General features: G+C 38.1%; 1 protein-coding gene across 1 annotated transcript; it reads right to left on the bottom strand.

Moving 5' to 3' along the window:
- Positions 1–1,050: 1,050 nt before the first annotated feature.
- On the bottom strand, positions 1,051–11,527 carry MDAR6 (monodehydroascorbate reductase 6). The gene is made up of 16 exons (XM_078589723.1): positions 11,205–11,527; positions 11,009–11,108; positions 10,606–10,683; positions 10,306–10,377; positions 7,491–7,609; positions 6,798–6,882; positions 6,477–6,566; positions 5,603–5,704; positions 5,439–5,528; positions 4,125–4,205; positions 3,437–3,508; positions 3,257–3,351; positions 3,082–3,170; positions 2,958–3,020; positions 2,205–2,248; positions 1,051–1,273 (listed from the first exon to the last, which is right to left on the bottom strand). The coding sequence occupies exons 1-16, from the start codon at positions 11,366–11,368 to the stop codon at positions 1,148–1,150; spliced, it is 1,470 nt and encodes a 489-aa protein (XP_078445849.1). The 5' UTR covers positions 11,369–11,527; the 3' UTR covers positions 1,051–1,147.
- Between the last annotated feature and the right edge of the window lie 1,579 nt (positions 11,528–13,106).

Below are 13,106 nucleotides of genomic sequence, written 5' to 3'. Positions count from 1 at the left end.
TACCCCATGGGGTTGAGACTCAACCTATCGATTGAGTTAAATTGATCCAAAATTAATTAGTCTATATGACGCTATAGTTAATTAATTTGGAAGGACATTAAACTTATTGGGCTACTTGAGTCGTTAACTAAACTAATACATAGGCCTAGATGGTCACAACAAATGGTCTTTTAGACATCGGAAGATATACTTATGTTTGTGGGTTTTATGAAAGATACCCACTTAGTATAAATAAGGGATGACCTTGAATGAAATTCACTTAGTATTAATGGGGGAAGGCCCCTCCCCGTCTCCTCCCTTCTCCCCATGGCTCCTCTCCATTCTCCATGGGATGACGTAACGATGGCAACAGAGGTTGAACGAAGCTCGTAAAGGTAGAGGAGATTTGATATTCTGAGGATCCTAAGGATGCGTCTAGAGGCTGCACACATGAGTATCTCGACTCATCTTAGATATTAAGCCATTTTCCACCCCAAATTCAAATAGACTTATTTTAGGGCATTTTAGAGCCCTAATTTGGAGAAATTCTCAACTAGAATTGTGGGTTCACATAGTTGTTCATTGTACAAATGAGTCTAGTTTTGACATTATTTCAGTTACCGATTTATGTTTTATTATGTCTCCTCTTAACAATTATGGAGCAATGCTAATAGGCTTTTTAAGCCTTCCTTTTTGACATTTATTTGTGATCTCACTATGCCAAGATGAGAACACAAGGGGACAGAGGGGTTTCCATTTTTCTAAAATGGAAAGTATAATAATTAGCTTAGCTATATTCACCACCTTCATACATTTGAATCCATGATATTTAAGTGAAAAGGCAAAACTGAAAAGGCGAAACTTTCTATTATGAATTTTTCCTTTTGTAGGCCCATCAAGTTACCTCTTTTATGAATTAAGTCTCTAAGATGTTACAAAAAATTAATATGAAACTTATGCATGTGTTCTTTGGTTATCTCATCTATCAAGACTATGCTCTACTCTTAGCTAAACATATCAAAAAGTTAAATTTCAGTTGTTCTAATCATCAGGAAATTTTGAAACAAAACCTTTATACAAAAGGAGATGAGGCATATTTATCTAGAATCTTGTTCAAAGAGGAAGATCACAAAACAAAGAAATAAATACATTGAGCGAACCTTTAGACTTAGACTTCAGCATGGATACAATTCTTCAGCAGCTCTAGGGCAGATTCTACAGTTGAAGAAGTTTGAAGCTTAGCCCTGTCAACAACTGGTTGAAGTCGTGCGAGCTTTGGGAGTAGCCCAAATTCCTGAAATACAAATTTTCTGCTATTAAAAATATGTTGCAGCTTCGAATATATATTTTGTGTGTAATTTGTATGCAACAAATACATGGGCTTATTCCACATTCATTAGTGCTGACGTTGGATAAGGTTAAGTGATTGGGTTTAGGGATCTATTAATGTTTTATATTAAAACATAAAACCTCAAGAACTGTTCTTTATCTGCTGGATAATGTTTCATCATAACCTAAAGTTCCTGCTTTGGCCAATGTTTCACATAATCATGCAGCATAGATGGGTTTCAGGTAGTTGGAGGGTTTCTATTTATGGGTATTGCTTCAACTATTTTTTCAAAAAAAAAAAAACTTGGATTCAGAAGATTAAGGTATTTATGAAATTAAGGTATTAATTTGCCTTGAGATGTAGAGTCCCTATTATAAGGAAAATGTGTTGGCTTCTTTTATGGAAGATATTCGGGTCCAACGGACAGCAGAGAGTATTTTAGTTGGATTATGGCTCGACGTTTAGGATTTTGATTCAACGAATATTTTCACTTTTAGAGAGTAGAAATAGTTAGGATTGGATTTTCACATTTAGTACGTTATTTTTGCAAAAGATGTTTAACACAATGATTCAGCAAAAAGAAAAAGGTTGGGAGTTGGATTAAGATTTTGGGTTTACATCCATAAAATGTATTGCGCAAAAAATAAACAGAAAGGGAAATATTTGTTCTTATAATTCCGATCTCGCCAAAAAAGAGGTCGGGTTTTGGATTAATATTTTGCAGAAAGGATTATATATGTACATTGTTTATTAAGATCAAAATGTAGGGTCTCTGCTTATGGAAATATTTTCATTAAAAACTTAGGAAGAAAGGGTTTGGATTTGGTTTTGGGTTAACTTTTAAGATTCTTTGCTCTAAAAATCTTTTAAAAAGCTTAAGGCAGAAAAGGCGTACCTCAGTAGTACCACTTTCAAGGAAAACTCCCTTCAGTCTATTCCCTATTGTAGAGAAAATAACAGTTATTTAAGGTAGCCATGAGTAGTGAAAACAAATTATCATTAAGGTTTGGTATCAACGATGACGATGATGAATCACTAGTGTCATCCATAAGTTGATGAAACAACTTATGGTTTGACATCCTAAAAGACATTTTTTCAATCCAAACATGGATGATGATGACAATGCCAAGGATTAAATTTATGAAAAAAGAATGATGATGAAATATTCATCGTCCATCTCGCATAAGAGGGGAGATTTTTCAGAGCAGGGTTAATGCATCATCGAAGATGACGCCGATGAAAAATTTACTACCATCATTTTCATCATCATCCAATGGTCAGATGACAAATCCCTCATTATCATTATCCACTCATCCATGGATGAGTGTAACAAAATTTCTGGATGACAATGACGAATTCATTCCCCATCCCACAGACGAAGAGATAGTTTTCTGAGTAGGGTTTGTAGATCACTGAAGCCAATTTTTCATCACCATCACCATCCTCATCATCCAACCGTCAATGATGCATTTGCCATTGCCATCAAACACTAATTGCTCTTAGATGAGGAAGATGATGATGATGATGATGATGATTGTGACATATTAGTCATTGCTTCCCAACCTTTTTTATCACTTCTGTATTCTATCGACAACAGTACCCAATCTGGAAAAATAATAATCTAATATAAGGATGAGTTTTGGCATACCAGAGTCAATCCAGAAAGCAGCGAGTTTGGGGTCAAAGTTTCCAACTTCAATAACGTCACCAACTGTGAAAATACCACGAATAGTCAATAAAAAAAAATCCAGCTAAACTTCAGAAAATCTCACCGTTGTCACCAAAGAACTGCCACCAGACTTTTCTTAAGCTCCCTTCGTACTCGAAAACTCGTGAATAGAAGTATGGAAGGTAGTCATATCTGAAAATAGACGCGCAGAAATACAAGTTAAATAAAATGATTTTATCATTTCCAATAATAGCAAACAAAAGGGGAGTTCGGCTTACGGTTCAGTATTAGTGCCGAGAAGTGATCCAACGCAGTGCTTTGCAGATTTGCGAGCATGGTCAACGTGTTCCACCCGAGACACTCGGTCATAGATCTAGAGTTATGAGAGAATAAAATAATCATGGAATATAAAAATAAATAAACGAGGTAGACTATGATACAAGGTTCTCAGTGCATACCTTTAAAGGAAATGCTGCAACATCTCCAATGGCAAAAATGCCAGGCACTTGTGTTCTAAATTGCTCATCAACCTATTAGGCAATATCAACAGACAACAGAAAGAATGACTACCAGGCGGAAACTTAGTTTGGATCGATGGACAAAGCAATATTTAAATGTGCTTGGACTCTTCGATATTCAATCATGTTATCCAGAGAATTTAACTCGATGTAGCACTCCATAAGGAGTAGGAGAGGAGATAAATCTGATGAGAGAGAGAGAGTAACAAAATAGATAACATGATTGAGTAGGGTGGCGAGCAAATATGCTGCACTTAGATTCTCTGATCTAAATCCATGTATAACTCCATAAGGTGTAGGAGTAGACAGCAGAAAATAGATAGAGAGAGAGAAAAGGAAAGATGATGATGGAGCAGGGCAGCAAGAGCCTAACTCAGTTAAGACTAAGGCTCATCATCCCTTACATAGGGATTAGAACCCTAAAGGAAATTACAAAAAAAACCTACCGCTAAGAAAAATAATTCAAAAACGCATTTAAATATAGAATATTCTCTTTGTATGACAGCTTTATGCCCATCCTTGTATTAACTTTGACAGAAATTTCTCAGTTGATATATGAAGGTTACTTATCACAATTAGAATCGGGAAGTTAGATTGATAGATATCATTAAGCAAACTGGTCATTTACCTCAATTCCACCAACAGAATCATTCACCCCTACAGCTTCAAAGGGGCTAACTGCTGCCTTTGCTCCTATTCCCACAATCACCTGCACAGGGTTTTAAAAAACGTAATCTAATATTAAACTAATAAATAACGTAAACTGGTCACAAAAAATAAAAATGAAGGAGGTAGCGACTAATTTTTATTGAATCATAAATTTCGTCTTTTCTGTATGATGTAGGCATATATAGATTCAGAAATCAGCAGATCTGGTGATGTAAAGCTCGACAAAACCCATGTTGAAAGGTTAGTCTCACAACAGGATAAAGGGCAATATAATCTTTGATCTGATGATGATGATAGGAATTAATTAAGTGATAAACCGACTATGACTGATATAAGATTAATGGTTTGAAAATAAATAATTCTGTTGGTTTTAATTGATGCAGCTTGACACATTGGCCAGAAGATACCAGAGAACCGACTAATTAATTTAAATGACTCATGAAAATGGCAACTCCAGGACAAGAAATCCAATTTTGTGATTTATTTGCATTTATTAATTTAATAACAAGATCCCTATTTCCAGATTCAAGAACCTGGGACCAACTTGAAGGTTTGAATTGTCTTATGGTTCAACATCTGACAAGAGCAGGGAGTCAAAAGATTTTATTTTTTTTGAACAAAGTAGGGAGTCAAAAGATCATTGGGGGAGGGTCAATATTACATATGAAGGATGATCCTTGCCACTTGAATTCAAGATTCCTCACTACCACACAATTAAATTATTCAAAGTTCTGTCAGGAAAATCTTAAAGACCTTCTCTAAGACAACGGCTACTGCTACCAGCAGTCAGTAAGTAATTGTGTTAAAAAATTATATTATGGAAAACGATAAGTCATTTTTCAGTTGTGTGCTGTGACTGAGCTCAATGGACAGCATTGATCAAGGGCCACCATGTAACCTTACTATTTTTCTGGTTAGCTCGGCTGCTGAGAATCAATGTTCACAGTCACCAATTACTATGACGGCACAATGTAAGTATGGCATCATCATCATCATCTCTCCTATGCCAGAAGGATGATAATTAATTGTCTCATTGTCACCTCTCGTCACTCCCCTTCTGTCAACCTCACTCAGATACAAGAGATGATGACAAATCATCATCATCATCATCATCATCATTCATCTGTGGCCACGATGAATGTGACGATGACTAAAACTGTCATTGCCATTCAAGTTGTGGCCAATGACGATGATAAGCGCGGGTTTGGATGAAAATGAGTGTGATCGAGTAAACTAGTAACTTAGGGACAAAAAAATAAGGTAAAAGACTTACAGTGTCGGCTTCTACAATGGAACCATCCTTTAGGAAAACAGCAGCCACTCTGCCATCAGAACCAGCCTCAAGCTTCTCAATGGAGAAACCCTATGTGAATGACAAGGTTTTAACATTGGCTCAGTGAAAAAACTGCCATCTAGCACATTTAATTGCACATTTACCTTCAAAAACTTCACAGAATTCTCCTTGTAAAGTTCCTCATATTTTTTGGCAATCGAAGAGGTAAACAATCTTGGCATAATATGTTCCTCGGGAAAAATTATCTGCCCACATTAAAGAAAAAAGGTTAAACAGCGTGAAATAGTTGACTTATATAACTAGACATTGGATTATTCATAACAACTAGACTAGTCAGAACACTACCCACTTGACTGCTGATTGAGACCTCGGGAGAAGAGAGGGAATAGAAGAGCAATGATTGCACCTCCCCATCGGCAACTAAACCCTTTTTGGGAAGATTCACAACCTCATTCGACAAGTTCTTGTCTGCCTTCCTAAGGAAAGGACAACAGGCATTCAAAGGGAAAAACTAGGCTATGAGAAAATTGCCTCAAATACCTCTGACCCAGGTTGGGATCCCAACAAAGGCCTACGATTAAGTCATCGCTAAATACTCAACTTACATCTGACATCATGGATATCAAAACAAAGGAGGAAGATGGTTCCCGTTGAAATGACTTTCTCCGAGCAGGCCCACTGATGAATCTATAGGGCTTACCAAACTTTGTCACACAACAACTGTCCAGAGACTACGAATAATGCCATGAATCATGTCATTCATGTTATCCAATGGATGTGCCAATTATTTTCCTAAAGTAATTGGCAGGTTGGAAATCACCAAGAGAGAAGAGGGTCCCCTAGTGGTCAGAAATGACTAAAATGCCCTTAGATTAAATAGGTATCGCATCATTCTTCTTGGTTTTAGGTGCACCTTCTGCAGAATGAGATAAGAATAGAATTCATAATGTGTCAAGTCGGCATAAAGATCTACAATTATTGCAGCATGTATTTCTCACCAGCAAAGTAAAAACTAACCGTCGTGTCAAGCTTCCATCCAGCACACGCTGCAGCAACCTCCATCCCTATGTAGCCACCACCAATAATAACTACCTTTTGTGCCCTCTCCTATAATAAGAAGAGAAAAAATAAATGAAGGCACATTAGATGGAAATGATTATTGTAAGGAAAGAGAAAAAATGGCAAAGCAAACAGACTCAACAGGCTTATAGTTGCATTTACAAATGGAAAAAAAAACAGCACTGAGAAAGGACGTTTATCTACTTGTGATTGAGAAAAGCCTAAAATATGTCTAAATAGGCGAAAAGACCGTGGATAGTACGAAAAGAGGACTCATACCAATGAGACAACCAAAGAATCAGCATCAGAAACATCACGAATATAGTGGACGCCAGGTAAGCTTCCCCCAATTCTTTCCGGCAATCTAAATTAAAAGAGGAGAACACTAAATGAAATTGCACATCCACCGGCAAATATACCTACAGGATGCACACAGAAAAAAGATGAAAGATGTATCACTTTATTGCAAAATCCATGGAATTTTACTGATTGAGACATAATAGTGAGAGTTAACTGAATCCCGCTACGAACCTAGAAAATCAGGGAGAGGGAGAAGGACAGAGAGGCAGGATGAAGAAATAGAATCAAGAACTTGGAAGGGAAGATACAGTAGGATAAATCAATTGGGATCTCACGTTCTCAAAACTTCCTGAGGCATTTGCATCCATAGGAAATCATGTAAGGCAACCTTAAAAATGTAGACGAGAATGATGACCGTTCTTCTCTCAGTGAAGGCATTCCAAATGCGTTCTTTTATAATTATGTAATGCAAATGTCAAAGCAAACGTGGCAATAAAAAATGCATAACATTTGGCATACCACACAGATAAAGGATAATCAAAAAAGTCTTTCAAAGAAAAAATTCTTCGTTTCTTTCTATTGAATGAAGATGCAAATTACGTGAACAAACTGCATCAACATAAGATGAGGAAGAGGAAAAACAGCAAGTTGGCAAGTTTCTGGCAGTAATACCTCGCAGGGGAGCAACCTGTGGCAATTATTAGAGATCCATACTTGAGATTCTTGCCTGATGAGGTTCTGAGAGACTGTGACTTGATGTCAACATCTGTCACTGGATCTGAATATATTACCTGACACCATAAAGGAGAGATGCAGACAAATAAATTTCAGAGAGTATCGATAATTAAAATACAATCGATATACCTGCTGAAAGTCTAAATTACTTAAAAGGCCCAAAACAGGGACTGTGGAATGCTACAGGGTCAACTGAGTATAAGAAAAAAAACGAAAAACTACTTTCAAAATAACACAAATGAAACTGTGATACGACTCTTTCCTTTTACGTACAAGAGGGTCCAAAATATTCAGTCAACATGACCTGGGTCAATGCATACAGAGAAGCCATAAATAAAGGAGGCTCTGGACAGGGAGGGGAAACAGCATTCTTGAATTTACTGCAGAGTGATCAGACTGGAGAGTGTGAGAGCTTCCTGATTCGGGGGCAGGGCTAGTCGATCCAACTCCCCCGTGTGTTCACCATTCCTTCATTTTACCTTCTCCCTCTCCCACCTTTTTTATGATTGTATCCTCAAGACTACTGTTCTTAGTAATTCTTCATTGTCATTCGGGATCATTTCTACCATTCCTCAGAAGGCACATCAGTTTCTTGATCTGATCTTGAGGGTATCCATATCAAACCCTAATGGTAAAGAAACAGAGTAACATGTAACAATGCTGATGATATCGATATTAATAGAGTCCCACAGAAAAACTAATGGGAAGCTCTGTGGACATAATGGTGAGAATAGTCTGATGCGGAACTCCTCAGACCTATCTGGGGGAGGCATAAGAAAAAGACCACACTCACACATGCCACTTTAAGCAGCATGTGAGAGAAAGGATTGAGTAGAACTTTCCACCTATAAATAACAGACGGGGGAGCAACCAAGGACCATGTCGGGAAATTCTCAAAGCTATTGTGGAGGTGATCTCGTGCAGGAATTCAAGGATTCTCCTATCAAGAAGAAGGAGAGATCCTTTCTGTAACGATAATCTGGATTTGGGACTTCTTGGAAATTATGTTGAAGATCTTTCATCATATTTTGGGGGACTCCATGGTTTCCCTCAATATTCTCCTCAGGAGCCGGGAGCATTTCATCTTCCTGACTGTTCTTGAGTTTTATGAAGGCAGAAATACCCAATTAGTACAATCGAGCTGGATAAGAAAATGTACATCTTGTGTCCCTGTCTGGGCGGCACAGCTGCATGCAGCTTATCCTCAAAAAAGAATTAACGCATTCAGCAGTTCTTCACAGTATGTCTCTCATTCTTCTTACCTCCATTGTCCCAGATTCTTGGATCTTGATGGATTGCCTTCTGGCAGTAATCAGATATCCGATGCTAACATGAATACCTGAACCAGAGTGCATTGAAGATTATGCAATTATGGATATAAGTCACATACCTCGTTTATCAGATGTACATAATTGCAGTTCTAACTAAAGTCTGATATTTGCCCAAGACCATGCCAATGCGCTAAGGATGGGCTTCATCCCTAATAGAGGAGGTTGTGAAAAACAGCCTTTGACCAGGAAAAGGGTATAATTTCTGGAAGAACCCTGGGAACAGACTAAAGAGGGCCATATTGGACTAATTCTAATGAGGGAGATTAATTGTATTCAGGACCAGTGAACCTCAGCGATTCAAACTAAACTAACACCTAATAAAACTAATGGCCATCCTGAAATCCTTCCTGTTAGCATACCAAGCCCAGCAAGGGGTATTTCCTGAATTTTCTTCTAGAATAGTTCCATTAAGGAGGGCAAACCAATTTTTTTATGGAAGTAAGTGGGAGAAACTCTCAGCAGGGCACAAGCGCCAATCCGGGATTTGCTAAAAGACAATCTTTAATTCCACATTTTTTGCTTCCCTCCTAAAAGGAGCAATTCTCTACGTAGAGGGAAAGCATCCTAAATGCAGAATGCTCATGATGGACTACGGTGCTATTAGGGTATGGGATCATATCGTCATTGAGTTCGAAAATGGTGACATTGCCTTGTCAGATGTTGGTTCAATGGAAGAACATACGAATACTGCATGAATTCTGCATAGAGCAGGGTCAGTGAACCCCATAGTATCAGAAATGGCTTAATAATTAATGCTACCATTTTATTAGAAGTTACGAGAGGTTTTATAACTAATATTATGGGGTTGGAAAATTTCTAGGAATCTCAGATCTAGTACAAAGGGTTTCGATATGCATGGCATCATAAATGATACTGAAATGTAGGTGAAAACGAGAGACTAAGTGCCATCACCGGATACTGAAAAACTCTGTATAGAGATTGAATTCGTTTTTAGGCCAAAGAAATTGATTCAGGGCATTCAATGTTTAATCCACATTAACTTAATAATAATAATTCCATTCTTTTCACAAATCAATTATGACAGAGCACGTTCTACCCTGCGCCACTTCGTTTCGCAATGTATTATGAATAGCCCAAGTAAAGAAAATAACATTTAAAAAGGAGGCATCACGATAATTCAGCTAAATTATTAGGGCTCTAGATATGGAAGATTTTTTTTAATCTAAGTCGACTTTGCCGCTCACTACATATTGTTATTTTCAGCTGCTGAAATCTAGCCTTCAGATATTTACAAATGTTAACATGATATCCGAATTCCTAGAAAAGTAAAATAAGACAAATAGAGAGATATCCTGAACCTATTTCTCATCCCATAAGTAACGAGTACTGATCAAGTATGGAGGTGCATTAGACTCTTGACATGATTAAGAATTAAATTTTTTTTTTTTGGAGACTGGCACCTCTATCCCATGCTCCTTGTACCATTCAGGAGTCTGCCTTTCACCACCGGATCCAACACATGTATGAAAGCCCTGTAGTCAAAATTTCAAATTAAATAACTCAATAAGGAAAAATCCATTATAAATAAAGGAAAAGGAGTAGATATTAAAAATGAAAATAAAGTATAGAATGAAATGATCTCAATACAAGTTAAGAAACTGTTTGAAGAGAAGAAAAAAAAGATACTCAAAATTAAAATCATACATGTAAGTGACGGCACTTAATTACACATGGAAATTTAAAATCAATAAAAGAATTACCGGAAGACGTGCTGGCTTCTTTTCAGGAGGAAATAAGTAACCTTTTGTCAGTGCTGGCCTCTCATATGGGGCAACGGCCTGTCAGGTCACAAACATGAAATAAAATATTAGATTATTCTCAGCAATTTTACGTTTTTTATATTCATTTGTACAATACTCAGAACATCACAGAGCAGTAATGACAACATTTCATAAATTTCACGGAGAACATTACAGTTCGTCAATTTTTCTCAATTTTGGCGAAATAAATTGAGCACGAGGCCATTTCCAAAACCTGATGAGTATTTTTACCTCAAAAGTGCGCGAAAATACATCGAACAATAAACAGATTCAAAATTCTGTTCTCGAGAAGAGCATAAGGACGCCAAATAAGGAAGACACTCAAACTCAAGACGAAGTACACCTCCTTGGAAACAATACAGAGTTTTCCGTCCGCCATTCCATGTTCGACGAAGGCACGAGCAGCGTATCCTGCAGCATTCCCTCCTCCGACGATCACAAACCTGCAGAATAATCCACAAAAGAAGAAAAACATCTCAGATCTCAGGATCACAGTAAACAATCACAACCGCATAAGACACAGAACACGCAATTCTCACTCGCGATTCTCATTGGCGTAGTCTGATGATACCGACGCCACAACGGAGAATCTTCGCCGAAAGGAGCTAAGATGAGAAAACGGACGCAGATCAAACCGACGTAGAGAAGTTGGCTGAGGGCACCAGAGCGAGACTCCATGCCGGAGAGTGGAAACCGATGTCATTGATAGGAATCTTCGAACTAGCTCGATCAAACAATCAAACAATTCAGAAACAGGCGGCAAGAGTGGAAGATGAAGATCAAATTGGTAAAATATGAAGATCAGATTGGTGGAAGATGAAGTCGAGAGGAGATTGATTGGGGAGTGAGGAGAGATGTTGGGAGGTACCTGAAGAGGACATGGCGAGTTTGAAATTGGTATTTATAGGCGACAGGAAGGTTGGTCGGCAGCTCCTCGGCTTGGGTTGGGGTCTTTGGCGGCCGTTGAGCAAGCGAAGGGACAGGACACTGTAAGCAGTTAGGCAACGACACGTCTCTCTCTCTCTCTCTCTCTCTCCCTCTTTCTCTCTCTTTACTCTCTTTCTCTTTACTCTCTCTCTTTCTCTTTACTCTCTCTCTTTCTCTTTATTCTCTCTCTCTCTTTACTGTCTCTCTCTCTCTCTTTCTCTTTGCCTCTTTCTTTCTCTTTATTCTCTCTCTCTCTCTCTTTACTGTCTCTCTCTCTCTTTCTCTTTGCCTCTTTCTTTCTCTTTATTCTCTCTCTCTCTTTACTGTCTCTCTCTCTCTTTCTCTTTGCCTCTTTCTTTCTCTTTATTCTCTCTCTCTCTTTACTGTCTCTCTCTCTCTTTCTCTTTGCCTCTTTCTTTCTCTTTATTCTCTCTCTCTCTTTACTGTCTCTCTCTCTCTTTCTCTTTGCCTCTTTCTTTCTCTTTATTCTCTCTCTCTCTCTTTACTATCTCTCTCTCTTTCTCTTTGCCTCTTTCTTTCTCTTTATTCTCTCTCTCTCTTTACTATCTCTCTCTCTCTTTCTCTTTATTCTCTTTCTCTTTATTCTCTCTCTCTCTTTACTATCTCTCTCTCTCTTTCTCTTTATTCTCTTTCTCTCTCTTTCTCTTTATTGTCTCTCTCTCTTTACTGTGTCTCTCTCTTTCTCTTTACTCTCTCTCTCTTTCTCTTTATTCTCTTTCTCTCTCTTTCTCTTTATTGTCTCTCTCTCTTTACTGTTTCTTTCTCTTTATTCTCTCTCTCTCTCTTTCTCTTTATTGTCTCTCTCTCTTTACTGTCTCTCTCTCTTTCTCTTTACTGTCTCTCTCTCTTTCTCTTTATTCTCTCTCTCTCTTTACTCTCCCTCTTCACTCTCTCGATTTCTCTTTCTGCCTCTCTTTCTCTTTACTCTCTCTCTCTCTTTACTCTCCCTCTTCACTCTCTCGATTTCTCTTTCTCCCTCTCTTTCTCTTTACTCTCTCTCTCTTTACTCTCCCTCTTCACTCTCTCGATTTCTCTTTCTCCCTCTCTTTCTCTTTACTCTCTCTCTCTTTACTCTCCCTCTTCACTCTCTCGATTTCTCTTTCTCCCTCTCTTTCTCTTTACTCTCTCTCTTTCTCTTTATTCTCTCTCTCTTTCCTCTCTCTCTCTTTCTCTTTACTCTCTCTCTTCACTCTCTCGCTTTCTCTTTCTCCCTCTCTTTCTCTTTACTCTCTCTCTTCACTCTCTCGCTTTCTCTTTCTCCCTCTCTTTCTCTTTACTCTCTCTCTTTCTCTTTACTCTCTCTCTTTCTCTTTACTCTCTCTCTTCACTCTCGCTTTCTGTTTCTCCCTCTCTTTCTCTTTACTCTCTCTCTTTCTCCCTGTCTGTGCCTCTCACTCTCTTCTCTCTCTCTAAGCCTCTCACTCTTCTCTCTCTCTTTCTCTTTACTCTCTCTACCTTTCTCTTCACTCTCTCTCTTTCTCGTCACTCTCACT

Source organism: Wolffia australiana, chromosome 18 (genome assembly GCF_029677425.1).
Source record: "Wolffia australiana isolate 7733 chromosome 18, ASM2967742v1".
NCBI lineage: Eukaryota > Viridiplantae > Streptophyta > Magnoliopsida > Alismatales > Araceae > Wolffia > Wolffia australiana.
The sequence above is the reverse complement of the archived record's forward strand: the minus strand, read 5'-3'. Positions and strand labels throughout refer to the sequence as shown.